Below are 24464 nucleotides of genomic sequence, written 5' to 3'. Positions count from 1 at the left end.
GCCCCTTCGCGGCCTCCGAGGGGTTGAGCGCGCGTGCCAGCCGGGCGGCCCTGCACACGTGGCCGCGGCCCGCACTGCCACTCGCGCTCCGCACCCCGGGTGGCACCGGGGCCGTGAAAAACAGGTTAAAAATACCCACACGCGCAGCCTCCCCCCCACCCCGTCCCCTCCAATGTCAAATGTGTCAACGCCACCCGGGGAGGGGGGCAGACTTAAAATAACTTGCTGTTTACATTTGGAGCAAATTCTTGGCTTCTCCAGCAGCCAAGCCAGGGCCTCCTCCCGCCTCCCTGGCAGGCCCGCTTCAGCGGCCGCAGGGGGGGACGGGGGGCGAGCTGGGCGGGGAGCTCCGAGGCCACATGTGCCCGGGCTGAGCACACATGTGCGGGCCCGGGAGGGGACGGGCCAGCCCCAGCACCATTTGTGGCCGCACGGTGGAAGGAGCCGGGCGGGAGCACCAGAGAACACCCTCTGCCGAAAATGGGCACGGGGTGGGGGCCGCTGGGCCAGGCAGGGGGGCGTCGGAGGAGCCACGGCCCCTCCCAGCTCACCCCTGCTTCAGACGTTTCTTGGGCCGCACCACCGACTCAGCAGCCCCAGGGGAGTCAGGAGGCTGGAGGCTGGAGGCCAGCAGCCTTGCCAAGGGAGGTGGGCACCGAGGGAGGGCTCCGGAGCGGGCAGAGTCCTGCCCGGGACTGTGTGGCCGCAGGCCAGCGCTGCCCCTCTCTGGGCCTCTAGGGAAAGCACCCTGGCCTTGCAGTGGGGTCGGTAGAATGGGTCCCATCCCAGGCTCGCCTGGGGGGAGGCAGGGGCCCCCAATGTTGCAGGCCCTCTTCATGCCTGCTTCCCTTTCTGTACAATGTGAACGTTGAGATGCAAACACCTCAGATGTTGGGCACTCTGTTTTACAGGGGGGCAAACTGAGGGCCAGAGACAGGCAGGGCCTTGGCCCAAATCTCACCACCAGTGAGTGGACAAGCACATCGCAGCCCCGTTACTCTGGTTCCAGTGCCCACACTTTAAACCTGGAAGTGCCTGGAATGCAGGAGGAGGTCGGAAACTCGAGGGCCCAAGCCTAAAGGGAGAGGTAGTGGGAAGACTTTTGTACTCCCCCAGCCTTCCTGAGACCGCTCTTCGGGAAGCCTGGCACACAGTCGGTACTCAATACATGCTCACATGTAGCTGGCACTCAACTGATGCTTGCGGACAAGTGATGATTATTCCAGCAGGGGCTGGCACACAGTAGGAACCCAGTACATGCTTGTTGCGTGAATGACTGGAATTATCCTGATAGGGCTTGGCATACAGCAGGTGCAAAATAAATGCTCGTCAAAGGAGTTGGAGGAATGTTGGGAAAACTAGAGGATATTCAGAGGGAAAGACCAGATTGAGGGCGATATAGACTCCAATCAGTGTGACACAAGAGGTTTCTAATAGCAGGCCCAGGGCAGAGTGTGGAATGTCACCCAAACATTGCCCATCTCAGACTCCTGGGTCTTTTGAGGATCAGCAGAAATCCTCTCTTGAGTAGGTCCCCTGCCTGCTCCAGGTCCTGAATATCAGAGGGAGGGACCTGCAGCTGGAGAAGCCCAAGGAAGTAACTGGAATCTGTCCCGGGGGCCCAGGAAGGCTTCCTAGGAGGAGTGGATACTGGAGCTGGGGCCTTGATGTGTGAATAGGAGTTTGCCAGGCACAGAAGGGGCTTGTGGGGAGTGAGACTAGTGCAGGAAAATAATCATCACAACTACTATGTATTGAGTGCCTATATGCCAGGAGCTACACACAGACTTGCAGAGGGGCTGACGGTGCCTGGGAAGGCCAGGAAGCTGGGCTGGGCTGAATGTATACAGACATCACTCCAACCAATGCAGGGAGGCTTAGCCCCACCACCCGCTGCCTCCCTAAACGTGTCTGGGTCTGGCGGGCACACAATGGCCAAAGGTCTGAGGAGGGCGAGACCGTCTTGCTCCAGACTTTCTACGGAGTGGATGAAGCCAGGTCTGCCTCCCCCCAGAGCCAGGTGGGGGCTTAATTACAACGGCACCCCCTGCATGGGCTGGAAAGCCTGAGCTAACCCGAGAGCCTCCAGGAATCTGCTCTCACTTCTACAGTGAGCACCGAAGGGGAGCTGGGTGTGTGTGTGTGCGGGGGTGTTTTGGCATCCCCCATTAGTCTCCCCAACATCCCAGGAGAATGTGTCAAGAACCCCAGGCTGACCAGATAAACCCTTGCAGCCTTTTCCCTCGGTGTCCAGGATTTCCTACTGACCCCAGCAGTGTGCCCATTTCACGCATCTGGAAACCGAGGCATGGCCAGTGGCTTGGAGCCAGGCCATCTGTTCCAGAGGTGTCTTCTTGTTCCCAGGGCATCAGAGCCACGTGGTGAGATGACTTCAGATCAGCTATGTGACTCCAAGCTAGCCCCTTGTTCACTCTGGGTCTCAGTTTCCCCAGCTGTCACATGAGGGGCTGGGGCAGCATAACATCAGCCTCAACACATTTTTGTGCTGGAATCTGGCCAGGCACCGGGGGGGTTCTGGGTCTGTGGTCCCATTTTACTGGAACAAAGCAGGGCCTCAGAGAGGGCAAGTCAGTTAACGGCCCAGTGGCCCATCTCAGTGAATACTGTGGGTCTCCACTTGCACACCTCCCATGCAGGCGGGCTCTCTCCCTTCTCAGTCTCCTGCCTTATTGCTGCTGATCACTGAGAAGACACCTACTGTATGCTAGGTGCTCATCGAGCCCACTCGACAGTTACAGATTATCACTCCCATTTCACAGATGAAGAAACTAGATGCAGGGCAGGGCGGGAGCTAGCCTGAGCACCCGTGATGAGAACGGGGATGAAAATGGGCGGAATGCTGCCATGCTGGGGCTGGGCACCTGGCAGCAGCCCTCCTGGCCCCCCACCGGAACGCCAAGGACCTCCTGGGGTCACACCCAGCTTGCCTGACAGCAGCGCCCGATTCCAGGAGGGTCCCAGGGCATGTCGGGGGCGCCCTGCCCTCACCTCAACCCTCCCTCCCCTGCATATGCCCAGGCAGGTGCCCTGTTGAGGGCAGGGGGCAGGAGGGCCAGTGCCAGTCTCAGAAGGGGCATATGATCCAGGAGACCAACTTGCATGGTCTCATTGAGCCCAGATGACAACCAAGGGAACCAACTAGGAATAGGTGTCTGCCTGGCTGGCTCCATTATCCCTCTCCAGGACCCATGCAGTGTCCTGGGTCCTCAACTCCCACCACCCCCCTTTTCCACCAGTGTTTGTGCTCCCCACAGTGGCCAGAGGGCGCCTGTGAGCCCTCCAGGGCTCCCACCGCCTTGGGGGTAAAGGCCCAAGTCCTTCGAGCAGCCCCCAAGGCCCAGCACATCACACCTGCCCCATCCCTCCTTCCCCTCCCCTCCTCCTTCTCTCCCCTTCTCCCACTCTGCTCCAGCCACACAGGCCTCCTCACTGCACCTCAAACCGCCAGGCCCAGTGCTGCCCCAGGACATTTGCACAGGCTGTTTCTTCCACCTGCAGGGCTCTCCTCCCAATTGTTCACACAGCTGGCTCCTCCTCAACCCTCAGGTCCCAGCTCAAATATCAGGTGCTCAGACAGCCCCCCCCCCAAGTAGCCCCCTATCTCTATTTCTTTGCTTTTATTTTTTTGATAGTCCTCATCACCAACTGACGTTTCGTTCTGGTCCTTTGTTTCTCCCAGGACCCAGAGCCGCGCGAGGCCCACACTGATCACTGAATCCTGTTTACTGACTACAAAGTGGTTCCACTGGCTGAGCTCTGAGCCCATATGTGATCTGTGCTGCCCTAGACCTCTCGCAGGTCTTAACTCATTTCTCCCTCGGCAACCCCACGAGGCAAGCATATTTTACAGGTGGGGAAACTGAGGCCGAGGAGAGAAGGAGGTAAACAAGTGTCAGAATCAGAGCAGGCCAAGCCAGGGCTTTGTGCCCCACTGGGTGACCCGCTGCCGCTGGGAATGAACAGAGTCAATCGTAAACAACATCAACAGCAGTAATAATAACGATGACAAGGTGGCAGTGACGAGCCCAGAACCAGCCAGTTGATAAGGTCCCCCCGTGTGGGTTAGTGTGGGGGCCCTGGAGGGGAGACTCAGGGGACACCGGCCCCTTTAAGAGCTTCCCCCTCCCCAGCTGGGCGCTGGCCCGGCCTCCCCTTATGTAAGCAGGCCAGCTGCCCTTGCATAACCTGGTTACATAAGGAAGCAGGGAACAGGCTTGTCCATCCGGCAGCAACCTGTCCCGGGCCGTCTGTGGGGCCGGCCTGGGGCGCAGGAGCGCCGAGGCCACCCAGAGTGGCCCCCGGGTGCAGCCCTGTTCAAGGGCCCCTGGGTTGGCTCCTGCTTGGGGGATGCCCCGGACTCGCAGACCCGCTGTCCTCTGTGTGGGCACGCGAAAGGCTTCTAGTCCGCAAGTGGACAGGGGCCGGTCCCATTGCTCTGAAGGTGAGACTGAGCCCCCGTGAGGGCAAGTGAGCGGCCTAACGCTTTCCAGCCCCAAGCAGAGGATGGAGGTGGCAGGCCTGTGGTGAAACGTGGATGGTGTGACCTCAGCCAGAGCCTTCACTCCCGAATTCCTCTGTAAAACAGGGCCACCAAGGGGACCTTTCTCAGCAGGGCCTGGTATGCAGCTGGTACTCGATAAATGGGGCCTTCAACTCAGCACTGGGAGAGCTCTAAAGGCCTTTTAATTCTCTTAACTGGCTGGCCTTTTGGCAGTACACAGGGCCACTGCCCTGCTCTAGCCCGAAGCCACAGGCCCAGAGAGAGGTCATTGCCCAAGCCTCAGGTGCTGGAGGACGGCCCCACAGGCTTGGGAAGAGCGCCGACTGTATACCAAATTCTGGCCCAGATACTGTTCTGTCTGCCCAATAAGCCCCAGGGTGGATGTGAGGAGCCCCAGAGACAGATGGGGAAACTAACTGAGATACCGAAAGCCAGGATTTGTCCAAGGTCAAACCCAAGGCCTACCATGCATGCACTGTCTCCATCCCCAGGCAGCGCCCCCCCAGCCCCCGGTTCCCANCCCCTCTCCTTCCCCTCTTTCTGGGCACTGGCCCTTTAAGGCAGCAGGCTGCCAGGGCTTGTCCCGGGGTTACCCCAAAGGGCGGGTGTGGTCAGGAACAAGGGGCCCATTCAGCTGCCGCTGCCACCTCCGGGCAGCCCACGGGCTGGCCTGGCAGGGGAGGCAGGGAGGAGACTGGCAAAGGCAGGGACAGAGACAGAGACAGGCACCAGGAGAGACAGAGACAGACATTAGGAGAGAGACAGAGAAACGGAGATGGGGAGACAGACGGAGACCCAGAAAGAGACACCTGGCCTCTTGGCTGCACCTCCCGCCTCCCTGGTTCCCCTGTGGAGAGCCTGAGGCTGGCCCAACCCCCAGCCAGGAAGCAGTCCCCAGAGGTGCTCCTTGATCCTGCCCCACCTGGTGCCCACTCACTAGTACCGAAGTCCTGTAAGCCCAGGGGGGGTCCTGGGACATTCTGGGGAGGCCCCTGACACACCTCAAACAGCCCTCTCCAGGGCAACATAGTGGGTCCTCAGTTTTACCGGACCTCTGCCTCTTAGCTATGTGGCCTCAGGCCAGTGGCTTTACCTCTCTGGGCCTCAATTTCCCCAACTGTTAAATGAGGTTCATGATAATCCCTACCTCACTGGGACTAGGATACGATGACAGGTGCTAACAGAAGCAAACACCTGCTGAGAGCGTAACTTGGTGAGCCCTCGGGATGCCCACAAGCGCCCCATACGTGCCCCCAACACCCCGGCACTCGCAAGTGACTCTATCTCCCGCCGGGTGACCAAGGACGGCCCCTGCCTGCAGCTGAGGACCTGCAGAGCACCCTTCCAGCTGTGGGCAGGAGCTGCCCTGCTGTCCCCTGGCCCCACAACGGCCTCTGGAAACACACCCAGGGTTCCATGTCCCCGTATCCAATAAGCGACAGACATCTACTGGGGAGCACGTGGAATCTCGATTCTTCCTCCTGGGACTACCTGGGTTTGGGTTTTCGGTCACGTACCACCACGAAATGCTCCCAAACACCCGCCCCTAACTGGGGCCCCCATCCGGCCAGCTGCCCCGAAGAAGGCAGCCCCTGCCTCTGCCAGTCTGGAGGAAACTTCAAAGAAATAAAGCCTGCCTCCTTCCCCTCGGTGAGCATCTTCTCTGAAATATTCTGCTCAGTCACCCCGTCTTAGGACAGGCTTTCTCGACTGACCTGAGCTTTCCGGATCTCTGACACACAGAATTCTAGAACCCATGCAGGGGAGTTCTAGAACCCAGCTCAAGAAAATTCCAGAGCCTATGCTCAGACGTGCAAACACCCAGTGTGAGGAATTCTGGAACCTGCCATCAGTGCTCAAGAATATACTTAATGGGGGGCGCCTGGGTGGCTCAGTCGTTAAGCGTCTGCCTTCGGCTCAGGGCGTGATCCCAGCATTATGGGATCGAGCCCCACGTCAGGCTCTTCCACTGGGAGCCTGCTTCTTCCTTTCCCACTCCCCCTGCTTGTGCTCCCTCCTCTCACTGGCTGTCTCTATCTCTGTCGAATAAATAAATAAAATCTTAAAAAAAAAAAAGAATATACTTAATGGGTTTCTTGGGTATTGATGAAATCAATACTTGATTGGAGAAGGGCTGATAGGGTTTTACAGTTTGGGGAATTCTCATAGTCCTGAGAACCCTGCTCGGGATATGTGAGATCTGTTCCCAGATGCTGAAAAAACTCCCCTCGAAGATTGCTAGAACCCGCCCCAACTCACAGAATTCTGGAGCTCGTCCCTCAGTAAACAAAAACCCAACATAAAACACTCTGGACCCTGCTTCTAGACACTCAGAAACCCACCTCAGGAAATTCTTGATCCTGCTCCCTGACGGTCAAGAACACACTCGAGGAATTCAAGATCAAGGGACCAGCTCGCTGATCAGGGCTCTAGAACTGCTTCCTGGATCGTTAAATAACCCAACCTCGAAGAATTCTAAGGCTTCCCTTAGCACAGCGGTTCTCAACTGGGGTGATTCTGTTCCCAGGGACATCTAGTGATGTCTGGAGATATTTTTGGTTGTCACAACTGGGGAGCTCCGGGCTTCACGGGGGTGGGGGCAGGGATGCTGCTACGCCCCCACAGTGCCCCGGACGCCCCCACAGAGACCGGCCTGGCCTAGTGTCAGCAGTGCCCACGAGGAGAGACCCTGCCTTTCTATAGTCAAAAGCCCCAGGGTGAGACCTTCTGGAACCTACTCCTTGGATTTTCAAGAAACCAGCTGGGGAATTCTAGAATCCCTCCTCACATTCTCATTTATCTAACTGGGGGCAGATTTGAGATCAGCCTTGAACTTGTCTAGACTTCAGATGCTCTGGAGCCGAGCTGCCGAGTCCACGCATGGCTCTGAGCCCTGACACGTGGCCGGTCAGAATCGGGGTGTGAGTGTAACACACACGCTGAATGTCAGAGACTGAGAACAAATAAAATCATGTAAAACATCTCAATAACTCATTCTTACTGATTATGTGTCAAAATGACAACATTTTGGATGTCCCGGGTCAAACCAAATATGTAGTTAAAACTTATCTCCCCTATACACTTACACTTTAAAGTGTGGATACCAGAAAAAAAACAAGTTAAATTATCTGTGAGGCTCACGCTGTGTTCTACTGGATGGATCCGTTCTGAGGTGCCGAGGAGAAGTTGTCTTTTGTTAAGCGGGCCCCACCCTCATAACGGAACCCAGTGCGGGGCTTGAACTCATGACCCTGAGATCCAGACCTGAGCTGAGATCAAGAGTCGGACGTTTAACCCATTGAGCCCCTCAGGTGCCCCCCACCTAGGAGAATTGTAGAATGGCCTGGATGGTGAAGACGCCAGCTCTGAAGATTCTAGAACTCAGGCCTTGGGAATTCCAGAACTTGCCTCCTGGAGGATCTAGAAGCCACCTCAGCTCTGGCATTCGAGAGTCCCGGTCCCCCCAGCCTTGGAGACCCCCTCCCCACATGCAAGTCACCTTCCTTGAGGCCCTAGGGTCCCCCCACTTCCATCTCCCAACACCCCTCCAAGTCAGCCTGGAGCACAACATGGGACAGGATGGACCAGAGGAAGGGCCCTTACTGGGCAGCCTGGGGCAATGCCCCACCCCTCTCTGTGCCTCAGTTTCCGCACCTGGACAAGACACGCAGTGTCTCCATGTGCCCCCTCCCTCATCCTTCACCAACTCTGACCATCTGTGACTTCCTGCCCACACCCAGCTGGGGGAAGAGGGGCTGGCCTGGCAGCTGGCTGGGGCGGGGGGGGGTGCCAGAGATGTCCCTAGCTGCCCTCAGCCTCCCCTGGGCTCCCTGGGCAGAGGGCCAAGGCGGCAACTGCAGCCCCACCATGCCGGGGAGGGCCGCCACAGGTGCAATGTGCTGCCTCCCACTTCGGCTGGCTCCTCGGGGAGCCGGGCCCTGCCCCGCCGTGTGGCCGTGCGATGGGGGCATTCTGCGGGCGGCCTCTGGGGCCTCCTCACCCCTGCCTGGGCCACAGGGGTGCAACACCGCCTCGAGCGGAGCACCTACTCACAGCCGCGCTCCCCCCCTTCCGGGCGCTCAGCACGTGCTAAGAGGCTCTTTCTCACAGATGCTGCCTCTGTCTCCGACTCGTCACCGGACGCTCCCTACGCTTATTTTGCAGAAGGGACAGAAGCACCAAGATGGGCGCTAACTTGCCCGAGGTTGCCCGGTGGGCCAGAGGGCAGAGCTGGCACGAGAACCGCAAGCACGCTGAGGGTAATGATCACTGTTATTCTATTACCCTGGCTGATATTTCTGTGGGTTATTTATCGTGACATGGTACATACAGAATACACTGCTATTCATCACCAACAGCAACAGACGATTGCTTCCGTGAGGGTAAAACACACACAGCGTACAACCCACCATCTTAACCGTCTCCAAGTGCACAGCCCCACGCACGAAGCTCACGGCCCTGCGGCCACCCCACCCTCGTCTCCAGAACGTTCCGTCTCCCCACACGGAGACTCTGTCCCCAGGGAGCACGGACTCCCCACCCCCTGCCCCAGCCCCGGCTCCCACCAGCTCCTCTCTGTCTGTGTGGACGGGACTCCTCTGGGGACCCCCTGGGAGTGGGGTCCTGCGGGATGTGTCCTTCTGGGTCTGGCTGCTCTCACTGAGCCCGGTGTCCGCAGGGTCCGTCCATGTCGTAGCAGGTGTCAGGGTCCCTTCCTTCCTAAGGTGACGAATTGCTTTCGAGTGCTTACTGTGTATCCCCGTGTTCTGGCACTCTGCGTGCATTCCCTGATTTAACCCCACGGGGCCCCGCGAGGTGCACACGGATTCTACTTATCAAGCGCATTTGAGAGGGAAGGAAACTGAGGCCTAGGCAGTGACGTCACTTACAAAGGCCATGAAACTCAGGAGCCGTAAGATCTGAACCTGGGTCCTCTGGCTACAGACCGCGCCACAACTCTTCCCGACACTGCCAGCGCCCCCCTTGGCTCCCGGCCTGCTCTGTGAGCAGAACCCTCACCTGTTGGGTGTCCCTCTGCTGCTGACCATGAGCCTGGAGGCCTGCCATCGCTATAAATACCCCGTCAGCTGGCGTCTGGGCCCCACACCCGTGCAGCCACCTTCCCTGCACAGACAGCTCGTACACCTGGCTGCCCGGCCCTGGGGGAATCCAGGCTGCCAGGAGCCCCTCACCCCTCTGCCGCCCAGACACCTGGAGCGGGTGACACGGCTGGCTGCCAGCGGAGAGCCCGTCCTGGGCCACGGGTGCCCGCTCTCTCCCCGGGGTGGGAAGAACGAGGCCCAGGGTCTCAGAGCAGAACTGAGGTGTCCCCCTAACTGTCTCCTGGGGCTGGGGAAGAAGACCCAGGAAGGGACTGAGCATCTATTTAGTGCTTCCTGTATGCTTCTGGAGGATCACGGACTCTGGGCCTCAGTGCGGTGGACGCAGTTCTCATGCTCCCGATTTACAGACAGGAAAACCAAGGCATGAGATAAGAGTGCATCTCACACGGCCCGGAGCAAGCGGGGACACAAACCGTGTCGATCACACAGAGAAATGGGTGCCCTCGCTCCCTCCTGCCCACCCTCTGTCACCCACGGGCCCAGGGCTGGGATGAAGGTTAATGGGGGTGAAGGAGGCAGGGGGCCCTCAGTTGGGGGCCGGCTTGCTGCTCTCTGTGCCCCACAAGGCCCTACCTTCCTGCCTTCAGACTAGAGAGGGCAGGGCTCTGCCCTAGATCACACAGCATACCAGGGGCAGACCTGCGGCTGACCGGGCCCCCTTGCTCCAGACTGAGGCCCCTTCTCCTGCCGTCCGAACCCAGGGTGTGCTTGATGGTGACCCTGGCCCCCAGGCTTGGTCACAGTGGGCTCTTCAACGGGGTTCACTGCTATTCATTCATTTATTTGCTGTGCAGCCAGCGCCTCCTCTTTCTATCGGCCGCACAAGTGGGAGGGTGTGGGTGCGACCTGATAACCTGTGAAGCGTTTTTCAGGATTTTTTTCCTCTCAGGGTTTGGAGGACTCAGGATGCTGAGTTCTAATTCTGCTCTGCCTCTCAAGGGCTGTGTGACCTTGGGCAAGCGGCTGACGGTCTCTGGGCCTGTCTCCTTCCCTGACGCACGGGAGAAGGCAACAGTCCCTCCCTCGCGGGGGGGCGTAGAGAATTAAATGAGCTAGAAGGTGGGATGAGCTCAGAGCTGGGCGCACAGCGTTCGGCACACACAACCCGTGTTTGCTGTTACTAACACCTCTGTTGCTATTGCTGCTGCCCGCTCGCAACCAGGAGGGCTAGGGGACCCTCTCCAGGGCACCCTGGGGAGCCCCTCCAGCAGCCGCACGCTTCCCAAGCCGGCCCCAGCCCACAGCACCATTCCGGGAGGTTGGCACTGCACAGGGCGGGAACGGGAGGCCGGCCGCGGCCGCGCCAGCAGATGGGCACCATCTGGGCTGCCGGCTCGGGGCGGGTTGGCAGCTGCTGGAGCGGGCGGGCCTGGCAGCCCCTCCCCCGCCCGGCCCTGGCACAGCGCCCGCCCGCGCCTCAGGTTTCTCAGGCCGCCAGAGGGGGCGGGGAGGCCTGGCTGGGCTTCAGGGCTGGGCAGGCGGCTTCCCTCTCTGGGCCCTGGTTCCTCCAGGCTCCCTCCCAAATGCTAGGCAGGTGGAGGAGTGCCGGGCTCACCCGCTCCTGGCCTCCCCATCACCCTCACCGTGAAGCCACGCGGCAGGCCTCGCCTCCCCCCTCCCACAGTCCCCAGAGGCCTTCCTGCTCTGCTCCTCAGGCTCTGGGCCATGCTGGCCTCTGGGCCTTTGCACTGGCTGTGCCCCCGAGCCTGCCGCACTCACGCAAATCTCTCCGGGGCTCCCTCGCTTCCTTCAGGCCTCATCCCAAAAGCTACCTCCTTGGGGCCTCCCTCCCCCCTCACTCCTCGGTCTGGGGCGCCCTCCTCCCCACCCCTCTCCACACCCTACCCCTGCTTTGTTTTCCTGCCGTTGTTCTTATTCACTGAACTGTGAATTGTCAGTTTCCGGGCCCCCCACTCAGTTGTACCCCACCCACTGCACCCAGTTAGCAGGCACCCCTTGTGCCCCAAAGTAGAGCTTACATCACCCCCTCATCATGGTTCCCCCAGCTGTCCCCTAGTCTGCCCCCAGAGCACACAGTGAGTCCAGCCCCTGGAATCAGGGCCCTAGGGCCCCGGATAGACACCTGGGGCAGCCAAATTAGCCCCAGGAGGTGCCCCAGGCTCTGACCGGCCTGGCAGCCCCAGCGGGGAAAGGGCCTTCTCAGAGCTCATCCTCACCCCTCATCCCCCAAAATAAGCCTGAGGATGGAGGGCTGGGAGCACCCCTGTCCATCCGCCTGACCCCGGGGCTGCCGGGCCTGTCCCAGGACAGGCAGGGCTGAGTATGGTGCACGTCTGTCTGTCTGTGCATGTGTGTCTCAGGCTGTCTGTCTGTCCTGAGGCGCCGGATCTGATGCACTAGCTGTCCCGCCTCTGATGTTGGAGGTGGTACCCCAACAGCTGGAGGGGGCACCCCACCCCAACATCTACCCTGCGCACGCATCCCTAGAGGCCAGTCCCCAGCCTCCTCATCAACTCCATGGCCTCCCAGCGGGGCTGGTTGAAGGGGGCGCCTGGTGCGGCCCAGACTGCGACCCCCTAAAGCCCTGGAACCCACAGACGCAAGGACGAGGGCAGTGGGCGGCCAGCTCTCTCTGCCGTTGGACTGACGCCTGCCTGACCAAGAACAGAGATTTCACTGGGATCCAGAATGAGGCTGGGGGGCCTGGAGGGCGACCCTAGCTGGCAGGAGCCTAGAACACAGCCCCAGCCCCGAGGTGCCCAAAAGGCTGCGTGGATGCCCACTTTGTACCCCATGATTCACCTCTTCCACCACCATCCAGGGTGGAGAGCTGGGGGCTGTCCTCAACAGCAGCTGCCTGAGCCCGCACCCCCATCTGCCACCCCCCCCCGGCTCTGAGACCCTTCGCTGGCCCTGTTTCCTCACCTGCGACAGTGGTCCCCACCTTGTCGGGCTGTGGACAGAATGGGAAAGAACTGCTAGGCACTCAGAAAATGCCCAGCGGAGAGAAAGTGGAGTTAGGAGCTGGGGTTCTGAAGCGTACGCAGGAGTTTTCCACATGGGAAAGCCTGCCCGGCATGGGCAGCAACGAGGCACGGTGTGGAACTGGCAAACAGTAACCATGATGAGGAGGGTAGCAGGGGGAGGGGGGTAAGAACAGGGGCCCGGGGAGCCCTCGCCTGGAGCGGGGCGTTCCTTCATGCCCCCGTGGGGGTCATCTGTTGGACACGCACCACGAGGATCCAAGCAGGCAGCTGTTTTGAGGTTCCCATTTTAAACGCAAGGGAAGAAGGCACAGAGAGGTGAGGCGACTCGTCTCGGGTCACCCAGCTGACCAGCGCTGAGCCCGGCTTGGAATCAGCCCTACCCTCACTCCCCGCCAGCTGCGGCTGGGTCGGCTGGGGCCAGTCTGAGCGGGGGGTTCCCGTGGGGATGGTGGTGCCCGCTGGAAGCAGGGCGGGTACAGCTTTGACCTTCCCCAGCTCTCGAGCGAGGCGGCTGATGAGACTGGCCGGCAAAGGCAGCAGCCGGACACGAAGGTGTCTGGGGAAGCCTGGAGGCCCGGCCTGCCTGCTGAGCCGAGGGGGGAGGGGACCGGCTGGGGGAGGGGAGGCGCCTGGAGATTGTGCTGACACCCGCAGAAAACTCGCTTCAAAATTTTATCAGCTCAGCGCGGAGGAGGTGGGGGCAGGGCCAGGCTCAGAGGATGGAAGTGGTGGGAGAGGCCTGGACCAGCATGGCAATGCGTCTGCGGCCCCCAAGGCCACCCCTGCCCCCTGCCTGGGACAGCCTGTCACCCTGTCCACCCCTCTGCCTCTAAGGCCGCTCCACTCCAAGCCCCCAGTGGGTTTGCGGCTCATGGCTGGTGGCACGGGAGGGGGCAGAAGAGGTCAAGGTTAAGGAATCAAGGTCAAGACCGGGAAACCGCCCGCCTCTCCCTCCCACGCAGCCTGGAGACTGGGAGCCCTACAGTTTCATCCAATCCCTGTCCCATCGCTAGGGGTAGCGCGGTTGTTGCCCCCACTCACAGAGGAAACAGAACAGTCAGGCGTCCAAAGTCACACAGCCCGCAAAGGGCAGGGCTACACCCGGCACCTGGGCAGTGCAGCCCGGAGTCTGCCCCCGCTTGACACCCCCCACCGCCCCTCCCCCAGCCTTCCTTCCATCGGTTTCTGGTACTGCCACCGAGTGGGCTCCCGTGGGCTCTGCCAGGGCTGGGCTTGCAACCTGAGTGTACCCACCTGACACACTCAAGCAGCCCCCCGGTGTGTACCCATGTGTGTACCAGACTTAGCCCCGGTGGGGGGTGGGGAGGCATGTGACATGTGACCATGAGGTTCTATGAGGACACTTGACTCGGTCCACATGAAGACATTCCCAGCCGACACCAGCCACGTGGCAGGCCAGCGTTCACATGCTACATGCATGTCTGGTGAATCCTCTGGGGCCTCATCCAGCTGGGGACTCTGATAACCTCCATTTGACAGATGGGGGAAACTGAGGCCCAAGGTGGACATGCAGTCAGAAAGCAGCAGAGCAACAGATCCCACCGCCCTCCCAGCCAGGCCCGGCCCTGGGCCACCAGCCCTGCTGACATTCAGAGGCCGGACCACACATCTGGCCTCTATATCTTCACCCAGGCTGCCGACCCTCTGGGACACCCCACACTCAGCACTGCCCGGCTACCCCGTAGAGCTCAGCTCTGCCGCACCACCTTCTCCAGAAAGCTGCCATCAGTTTCCCCACCCTCACGGACCCTGCTGGTCTCCAGGTGGAGCACTGACCATGCAGCCAGCAAACACCCAGCTAGAACGGCCAGAGCCAGGGACACAGGGGACCAGAGAGGGTGGTAACCTAGCCAAAGTCACACAGCACCCAGCCTCCCACTCAGCACAAAGGTGGGACCTGTCAGGCCTCTCCTGAAGGTCTGAGAGTTGATCAACTAGCATTCACAGGGCGCAACGCCAGCGCTCTCTCAGCCTTTCCTGGGGGGACAAGACTGTGTCTCCCATTGGTCACTGTCCTGTCCTCACCTCTATTCCCAACAAGTCCTCATGGGGCTCCTCAACAGGAGCTCATCTCCTGAGATCTCAAGGGCCTGCCTCTTACCTTCAACCCCCTGGACACACGCCTGGCCCCTCAGACTCTCCTTGAACCGCATCTCTTTGCCTTCGACCTTCACAGCGCAGGGGCCTGCCCTGCCCTAACGCCCGCACACCCCTCAGCGCCGCCCACCGCACCTGCCGCCCCTCTCGGTCCTCACCGGAACCACCTCCGCAGTCGGACGCACGCGAGCGGGCCTCCTCCTCCGCGCCACGCCGCCGCCCCCACCCCCAGCCCGGGCGCAGCCGCCCGCCCGCCTCACCTCGCTCGCGCACGAAGTAGGCCAGGTAGAGGTCGAGCTCCTTGACCGCCACGCCGATGTGATGCGGCTGCACGCAGAGCACCGGGTGGCCGCACTGCGCCGCCTTGACCAGGCGCTCGCCGTCGGTGCTCTCCAGCGGGATACCCTTGAAGAGGATGACCATGACCAGGTCCAGCCGCCACACCTTGTCGGCCTGGCGCAGGCAGTCGATGCGGCGCATCTTGCCTTTCTGGTCGGGGTTGGAGAGCACGCAGCCCGGCGCCTTCTTGCCGGTGATGGCCAGCACGAAGTCCTCGCGGCACTCGGGCCGGATGTCTTTGCGCAGCTTGGCCAGCAGCCGGGAGGCCCACTTCTGCTTGACCTCGGCCTTCTCGCCCAGCAGCTCGTCCTTCACCGCGCGCTCCTCGTCCTTCGACATGCGCTTCTCGTGCTTCTTGAAGTACTTGCGCTTGCGCGCCTGCAGGTTGAACCAGGTGTAGGCGAAGGCGCGCACGTGAGGCAGCAGCGCCTCGATGAACGGGTGGAACTCATCCTGCAGGCACGAGAGGCCAGAGGTCAGGAGCGCTGGGGACCGTGGGCCCACTGCCCAGCCCGGGAGACTGAGGCCTGGGGGCTCCAGGAAGACCCCCTCCAAGGGAGGGCCAGGCGCATGTGGGCAGGGGGCCACTGCAGACCTGGTTACCTCCTGGGGAAAACTCGAGGCCAGAGGGGACCCATCCCAAGTGCCTGGCCGTCAGGCGTGAACCCATTGCCCAAATGGGGAAACTGAGGCTTGGACTATGTGGGAGGTGCAGGCCAAGGCTGAAGTTCATGGAGGGCTGTCTTGAGCCCAAATATACAGACAGGTCAAGCGGAGGGTCCCCAGAGGCTTGATGGGGCCTAGCCCACTGTACAGACGGGGAAAGAGAAGTCAGGAGAATGGGGATGTTATGGACCTATTCGCTGTCTACTAGGACGGGGGTCAGCAAACTCCAGTCTGAAAGCACCTTAAAGAACAAGATAGTGAGTATTCCATTCCATTGCAACTACTCAACTCAGGGCCCTAGCGCTAAATTAGCCGTAGACAGGACACACAGATGATGGGCATGGCTGCGTACCGATAAAACTTTATTTACAAAAACAGGTGGGGGGCAGCTGGGCCCCAGGCCTGCAGTTGGCAAAGTCCTGCACTAAAGTATGAGCTCCAGGGGCACCAGGGTGGCTCGCTCGGTTAGGCGTCTGCTTTTGGCTCAGGTCAGGATTCCAGGGTCCTGGGATCGAGCTTTGCATCGGGCTCCCTGCTTATGGGGGAGCCTGCTTCTCCCTCTGCCCCTCCCCCTGCTGGGGCGTGCACATGCGTGTACACATTCTCTCTCTGACAAATAAATAAAATTAAGTGAAAGTATGAGCTCCACTGTCTAGAGCAGGGCCAAGCATACAGGGGGTGCTGGACAACTGCAGGAGAAACCAGGCTCAGAGAGTGTCCCTATCAGCAAAGAAAGCTGACACCGGATCAGGGGAGCGGTCTGAGGGCTGCCTCTACTGGCCTTGGTGCAAATTAAAAAAAAAAAAAAAAAAGAGGTCTAGGGGTCATTCTTATAGACCAGCTGGGCAGAAAGGCCCAGCAGAGGTCCCTGGGCCAGGACTAGGGCGGCCTAGATGGCAGGGGCTGCTGGAAGGACGAAAGGCTCCTGCACGGATCTACTGTAGGGGCTGAGAAAGCCGAGGCCCAAGAAGGCAAGAGATCAGAATACAGGAGAGGAGGGGAGCTGGGCCATGGAGGTTCAGAGCTGGAGAGAGGGGCCCCTGGGGAACGCCCCCTCCAGACCATTCAGATGGAAACACCGAGGCCTGGGGAGGCTCTGAGGCCTGGCCAGACCTATGACTTCAACACCGCCCCTCCCCATCATGCCTAATTGGTGCTGGGAGTCCACAACACCCATTTTACAGACGAGGAAACTGAGGCCCCAAGAGGAGGGGACCTAGTCACAAGGGGCATAGAACCGTCCCCATGAAAACAACAGCAGCCCCGGCTGGGTCCCCCTGATGGGGCCGTGGGAGATCCTTGTCCCCTTCTGTGGGGGTGGGAAGGCTGTCTCATCCTCTCCATTTTTCATCAAGGGAAACGGAGTCTTGCAGAACATTTGGGACCTGGTTTCTCAGCCTCCAGGAGAAAGGAAGACAAAGAGAAGAAAACCTTGGGCTCCATGTCTCCGCTCTTGCCTGGGCTGCGCGGGCTTCCAGAACGGGAGAGCTGTCTCTTCCCGGGATATGAGCCCCGTCCTCCGCCCAGCTCTGGAAAGGCGGCACTAGCCTATCAGTATTAGTACTGACATTGTTACGATTATTCTGGTTCCTTACAATCTTCCAGGACGCAGGGGAAGGCCCAAGGCTCCGCTACCCATTGTGTGATGGGATCCAAGGCCCAGAGAGGGGTGGAGACCTGACCTGGGTCCCGTGGGGTCTCAGGGCTTGTGTGAGGACCCGAGCCCAGGCCCCTGAGCCCCGTGAAGGCCACCGGCTACTTTTTTGGAACAGCCTGGGGTCTCGAGGAGACAGCCGTTCTGGGCTATCAGTCTGCCCTCTGGTTGGATGTGGCTGGGCTCGGTCCCACCTCCAGGCCCCGACACTCACAGGAACCCCCACCCAGTGCACTCTCCCAGCTCTGTGTACCTCTGGCCGTGAGGTGTGTGTGTGGGGGAATGACCTCAGATTTCACCTATTACTGAGGCTCTGAAAATAGCCTCCCACCCTCGCCAGGGTGGGGCGGGATGGGGCTCAGCGTGTGCCAGCCCAGCTCCCCACTCCAATGTCCCCCAAAGTGTGAGTCACTGTAACAGCTGTGGCAGAGACTGGACCTCAGGGCTCTCTTCCGCTGCCCACTCCCCCACCCCCCACCCCCACCCTGGCTGGCCTGCCGAGGCTGAGGGAGAACAGAGGGGGCCCATCCTCGGCCGGTCCCTGTCCAACCTCCACAGGGTTTTCCTGTGCCTGAATGCCACCTGACATGCCGGCCCCAGAGACGGGGAGTGACTCACCCAGGGTCACACAGCCGGTCAGCAGAGAGGTGGGACCAGAGCCCGGGCTGCCTGGCCGGAGGAGCTGGGGGTGGGGAATCGAGAGAGGCACAGGTCGTTGCCCCCAATGGAGGGGACGCCAGAGTGGCAGGAGGCCAAGCAATGGTGTTGATGCTGGGCCATGGCTGCCACCCAAGTTCTGGCACCTTACTGTGGCAGTGATAAGAGGTGGCTGGGAAGGGGCAGCTGGACAGTTAGCCAGCAGGGGCTGACTGACGGGTCCCCAGACTCCTCTCCTTGAACCCTTTTCTCTCTGAACCCCTCCCCTTGCTCTGAGCGCCACCCTTGCTCTGGGCCCCGCCCCTTCTCTGTGCCCTACCCCCTCTGGGCCCAGTCTCAGGAAAGGTGCCAGGGAGGCGGGCAGGGGTGGGAGCCCACGTCACCAATGACCCCAGCTGGTCCGGGAGGAAGGAAGACAAACAGTCTGTAACTGGGTCATGGACCTGCTGCCCTATCCTCCCTCGTCCTCCCTGGGAGGTCAGCCCAGGTGAGAGGCAGGTCTGTCACTCTCTTTGTCCCACAAGACCTGCCACCACCAAGGCATACTCCCCAGGCGCCTCCCAATGCCCTCACTGGCTGCCCAGGCAAAGGAGACAGTCAAGGCAAGCTAGATGCCGAGAACCCTCCCGAACTCCTACACATCCCTCAAAGCCCTGTCTCCAGAGTTCCTTCTCCTTCAGGCAGCTTTTCCTGCTCTCCTCAGGGATTCCCTCAGACGTAGCCTGGACCACACAAGCTGGGGTTCTGAATCCGGCTCTGTTGCTAACCACCCCCCCAAACCTGAGGCCCAGGGCTAAAGCACCCACTTGCCAAGCAGACTCTACAAGGGAATGAGGCTGGGTCACAAGAGCCTCCATTTTCACCTTCTGTCTGACCCCGGAACAAATCACTGCTCTGCTTTGGGCCTCGGTTTCTCATTCTGTACAATGGGCAGAATGGGATAGGGCAGGTGTTGGGTGTTGGGGGTTTTTGTCAGTCCCTGGTAACCAGAGACGCAACACTGTGGGGAGGGGGAGCAAGGCCAGGCCTTTCCCAGAAACGCCACTCGGCACCCTGGGACTTCCTGGCCAAAAAGGGCAGCAGCCCCTGGGAGGTGGACACCTGGGTCCAAGCCCTTGCTGGATGCGCTGGACCGTGAACCTCCTCGTCACAGACCACAAGCTTTCCAGGAAGGGTTCTCTCTCCCTCATTCACTCCGCGACTCACCAATCGCTACTGGGAACTATCTTACCGCCTCCCAAATTCCTACCCCAAACTCTTACACATCCTTCAAGACCCTGGTTCCAACGTCTTGTCCTCTAGGTTAAGGGCAGGTTAAGTGGCAAATGGCAGAGCCCATATTCAAACCCAGGCCCATCTGGCACCCGAGTCCGTGTCCCTCACCTCGGGTGATTCCTGCCCTCAAGCTCAGAGAATCACAGCTTACGCACAACTCCCAGATGAGGAGGCCGAGGTGCATTTGATTGTTCGACGGACATTTACTGAGTGCCTACTGTGTGCCAGCTCCATGCATGGTGCTGTGGACCCAGCAGTGACCCAGGCACAGCCCTACCTGGGTCCTGATCTGGGGCAGGGATGGATGTGAAACAAGCCGACAAACATGTCATAAAATGTCAGTTTGAACAAAGTGCTCTGAGGAAATTTAAAGGTGTTTGGGGAGGGCCAGGGAATGCCTTGGGTTGCTTTTCAGCCAGCCGTGGTCAAGGAGGGGCTTTCATAGGAGAGGACACTCGAACGAAAAGCTAAAAAATGACGGTCCCGGGTAGGAGCTTTCCAGATAGTGAAACAGCATGTGCCAAGGCCCTGAGGCAGCATCGTGCCTCATGTGTTGCGTGAACAGTGAAGAGGGTGGCGTGGCAGAAACAGAGCAAATGAGGAGGAGAGTGAAGGGTAAGGGCAGGGAGATGCTGGGGGCTGGTTGCGCAGGGTCTTGTGGGCCACTGGGAGGAATCCAGGTACACGGAGTAGTAGGAGTGAAAACCTCCCGCCAAAGTGACCGGGGAGTCTGAACCCTGGATCTCCTGCCTTCCCCCTCTGTGCCTTCGTGTCCCAGGAGGATGACAGGGGCGGCGCCAGAGGGCCAGGGTGTGGGGGAGAGAGACAGGGTGCGGGTCATACCTTTCAGACGCTGAGTGCTTATAGAGTTATCAACTCTGCAAAATGGGGACCGTCCTCACACCCGCTTTCCGGAGGGAGAGACTGAGGCACTGAGCACTGAAGCCACCACCCAAAGTCGCGCAGCCAGGAAGGAGCCAAGCTGGGACTTGAACCTGTGTCCCTGTGACCGTGGACCTCCTGATGCCTCAGGCCCACTCCTGGGCCCTTCAAACACGTGGTCTGGCCCCGTCGCTGGGACTCCCCAGAGTTGCCCGTCCTGCACCCTGCATGCTCTCTCTGAATCCCGTGGGACTCCCTTCCCCTGCTCAGTCCCAGGTCACGTGCACCTCTCCTCAGCCAGAGCGGCAGCCCGGCCCGGCCCCTAGACTGCGGCCCCTCCAGGACACAGACTCAGTCCTTCTTGTTCACTGCTGTGCCCCCAGAACCCGGGCCCCCGGGCTGCAGCAATCCCACCGTCTGCCTACATCACACCTGTCCAAGCACCCCACGCGACAGAGGACACTGGTATCCCCACGGGTTTGGCCAAACTCAGGAAGACCTGGACAAGGCTGGGCAGGGGAGAATGACCCTGCGAGAACCCCTCAGGGGTCACGGCTGCTCCTATCACCCAGCCCAGGGCCTGGCTCCTGCTGGGCAGACAGCCACAGGATGAAGGGAGGGTACGCTAGAAATGCCTCTGAGATGTTTAATCCAGTTATTAGTTTGGCAACAACCATAATCACAGCCACATTTATTTGGCACCCACTGTGTACCAGGCACTGTGCTGAGGGTGAAGCCTCTGAGAAAGGCGTGACTGTAGCCGCATTTCTTGTGGGCAGAGACAGGCTCAGAGCTCCTGCTCTGGGCTGGCAGAACCCTCTACTCATTCCTTCGTGCAACAGCTATTCGTAAGCACCTACTGTGTGCCAGACCCTGCGCCAAGCCCCTCACAGGAGTCCTGCTTCCCCGAATCCTCAGGTGGCGCGAGCAGCAGCAGATTACCGTGGACTCCATGTCACAGTGAGGACAAGGGGGCGCGGAAGAGCTAGGTGCCCTGCCCAGCGTCACGCAGCCGGAAAGCCAAGAACTCAGTTCTGAGCCTCCTGAGCAGGACCTGTGTGCAGATCGGGGCGCCCTCGGTCTCCGCCTCGGGGACCCCATTAGCGCACATTGGGGGCGCGGCAGGGCTGTGTTTTCACGGGCGAGCTGTCCGTGAGCACGCACGTGTGTGTATGTGTGTGTGTGTGTGTGTGTGTGTGTGTGTGGCCCAGTCCCAGGGGAGCCCCTGGACAGGGCACCACGGGTCCACACGGCAGCACATGCGTGTGCGGGGTGGTGGGGACACGTGCATTCGCATGTGAGGCCTGCGTGGGGCAGGAGGGCCCAGGACATGGTGAGCGCTTCCTGTCCATTTGGTGGGAGACAGGGAGGGAGATCGGTTCAGGAAGAGAGAGAGACAGAGAGGGAGGAGAGAGAGGGGTCAGGGGAGAGAGATAGGGAGGGAGAGTGAGAAGGAGGGAGACAGTGAGAGAGAGGGAGAGAGAAGGGGAGAGAGAGAGAGGGAGAGAGAGAGGGAGAGAACGCTGACTCGGCCAGAATCCCAGCTTCGTGATTTACAAGGCGCCTGGCCCTGGCGCTCGCTGAGGCACCTCCACCGCAGAGAAGGGAGGAGGGAGAGACACAGACACAGGGACAGAGAGAGGGAGAGTGACCTGGAGCACTGTGCTTCTTGCAGGAGCCAAGCAGAGGCCATCAGACCACGGGCACACACAGGGAGCGCCCACCTGCCCAGGCCTGCCTAAACAGCCAAGTGGGAAGTGGCCCCAAACCCAGCCTTGCCAGCCATGCTGTGACACCCTGGGCAGGCCCTGGCCCTCTCCGGTCTTCGCCCCTCTCCCAGCCCCCCAAAGCCCAGGCCAGGCCTAGATAGACCCCACTGCCTTCTGCTCCCCCCAACCCTGCCCCTAGGAAGCACTTAAAAAAAATACCTACTAAAGCCATGAAATGTCCGGGCCACCCTCCCAGCCTTGGTCTCCCCACTGGAGAAATGGCAGTGAAAGGGGTGCCAGGCTCAGAGGGAGCACGGGGCAGCAATGAAGGGAGGAATGAATGAATGAGGGAGGGGCCCTGGCGGCCGGCATGGCCGTGGCCTCGGCCCCGGGGAATCCTGGGCACTGCAGCCAAGAGGGATTTGGCCCCAAACCCGGAATAACTAACGTGGCGGTGCCGCGGGCGGAGGGAGGCAGGGAGGGAGGCCCGAAGCAGGGCCAGCGCGGGGAGGCCGGCCTTCCCGCCGCCAGGATTTATGGAAGTAACGGCTGCTCCACACAGTTCCTCTTAAGAGTAAAAGTGAAAAAGCGCTTGAGTCACCACTGAAACAGGGACGGGGCTCCCAGAATCCTCCAGGGCCGCCGCCGCCACCGCCCCCCCCTCCGCGGGCAGGGCCGGGGGCACCGGGGCGCTGGCACCGGGCACCGCTCCCCCCGCCGTTCTCGGGCTCAGGCTCCGACTAGGATCCGGGTCGGATCAGCTAAAAGGGAGCTATTTTAGGATGGGTTCAGGTTGTAAAATTAGTCGGGCAAAGGGGGAGACGGGGAGACACACGGGAGAGACGGAGTGGGGGAGAGAGACACACAGAGACAATGCAGGCACGGAGAGAGACACGGAGGCAGAGACAGGGAGAGACAGACCGAGAGAGGGAGGAGAAACAGAGAGCCAGGGGGCGGGAGACGGAGATGGGCAGAGACGCGGGGTGGTGGTGTGCTTAGGGGGACTGAGCCAGACTGCCTGGGCGCTGGTCCTGTATGGGCATTCAGGGTCCTGGGGGGGGGAGGGCCCAGCCGGAGACCGCAGACCAGACTGGGTCTGCAAGGAGCTCTGGGGGATTACCCTCAGGCTGCAGGGAGCCTGACAGGGGTCCCAGGGCTCCCCTCCTGGGAGAATACGTAGGAGCACGGCAGGGGAGGGGAGCCCCCTGCATGTGGGCCACTCCATCCCCTACCCCCAGGGAGGGGGCTCTCGGGTTCTTTCTGCCTATCTCTGTCTCCTGTCTCCCAGTCGCTGGCCCAGGGCACACCTCAGGTAGCGCTCAGCGGCGTGTCCACCAGGAGCCCACCTGGCTGATCCTTGCCCTGCTCCTGGGGAGAGCCGAACCAGGCCCCGTGAGCACACATGCTCGCACCGGGGCTCGGGTTCTCACCGCCACCGCCTCTCGGCAGCAACGTGGATGGAGGCCTGTCTCCCGAGGAGTCCTGATGGGGGAATTCCAGGGCTCGGTGACAAAAGGCGGCCTTCCAACCTCCTCCTCTGGAACAGCCTCCCTGGCTCAGCCCCCCTGTGCGGCTCTCTCGGGAGCTGGCAAGCGCAAGAAGGGCAGAGGGGGCGGGGGCACCCACAGCCACCCAGGCCACCCCGCAAGCCCAGAGACTGGGAGGCCCAAGGTCACGCGGCAACCCTCACTAGAACCCTAGCTGTACAAGGGAGCCTCAGGACAGCTGGGAGGCAGAGGTGGGGCAGCAATGACAGCTTCCGGAGGCCCCCCAAAGTTGTTCAGAAGGGGAAACTGAGGCCTGGACAGGGGCAGAGACTTGCCCAAGGTCACTCAGGGGATCACGGGTAGGACGAGCTCTGAGACCCCCTCAGCACCCGCCTTCTTCGCTGGCGGGAGCCAGGAACTCCCCAGTGCAGCAAGAAAGATTCTTCCAGGAATGAGAGGGACCCCAAGATCCTGGATAGCAGACCCTCCCCACAGAGACTGGCCGTCCCTGGGGCCCAAGCTGGGCATCCACGTGCTCCCCATAAGGGAGAGAGGAGGGAGACCGGCCACCCAGACTCCCACTGGACTCCCACCTCCCAGAGTCCTGCACTTTGCAAACTGGAGGCCACACTGCCCCCTCTCTCCAGAACCTGCCTTAGTCCTCAGGAGAATCTGAGGTCGCAACCCCACTGGCCTAAAGACACAGGAAGACATGGGGGGAGCTGGAAGTAGACCAGCCTGAGGGGAGGGTGTCCCAGAAGGAGCTGGAGAAGGAAAGGAATCCCCCGGGGTGCGGCCTGGGACAGGGGCAGCCGCCCCCTCCCCACACCCCCTTGCCAGTTGCACAAGGGCTCAGCCCGGGGCAGTCTGGGAGCCTGGCCAGGGGTGAGAGGCTACGGGAGGGGGGCAGGGGCAGGTGCCGGGCTGGCGAGGGCGTCCGCAGCGCCGCAGTGCCCGGGCCAGACCCCGGAACGCCCGGCCTCCCGGCTCCTCCCGGCGGCGGCGGCGGCGGCGGCGGCAACAATCCGGAATCGATGCGGCGAAAATATCAGATCGGTGTCGGGGGGGCGGGGGGGGGCGCGGG

General features: G+C 60.8%; 1 protein-coding gene across 3 annotated transcripts in view; it reads right to left on the bottom strand.

Moving 5' to 3' along the window:
- The window catches only part of NFIC (nuclear factor I C), a 59465-nt gene that overhangs the window by 34305 nt on the left and 696 nt on the right, over positions 1–24464 (bottom strand). For all 3 annotated transcript variants that reach the window (XM_034657482.1, XM_034657483.1, XM_034657484.1), the window contains exon 2: positions 14972–15503. In XM_034657482.1, the coding sequence (XP_034513373.1) occupies positions 14972–15503 (532 nt within the window). The remainder of the gene's footprint in view (positions 1–14971; positions 15504–24464) is intronic.

The sequence above is a fragment of the Ailuropoda melanoleuca genome, chromosome 4 (assembly GCF_002007445.2).
Source record: "Ailuropoda melanoleuca isolate Jingjing chromosome 4, ASM200744v2, whole genome shotgun sequence".
Classification (NCBI taxonomy): domain Eukaryota; kingdom Metazoa; phylum Chordata; class Mammalia; order Carnivora; family Ursidae; genus Ailuropoda; species Ailuropoda melanoleuca.
This window is presented reverse-complemented; position numbering and strand designations above follow the sequence as displayed.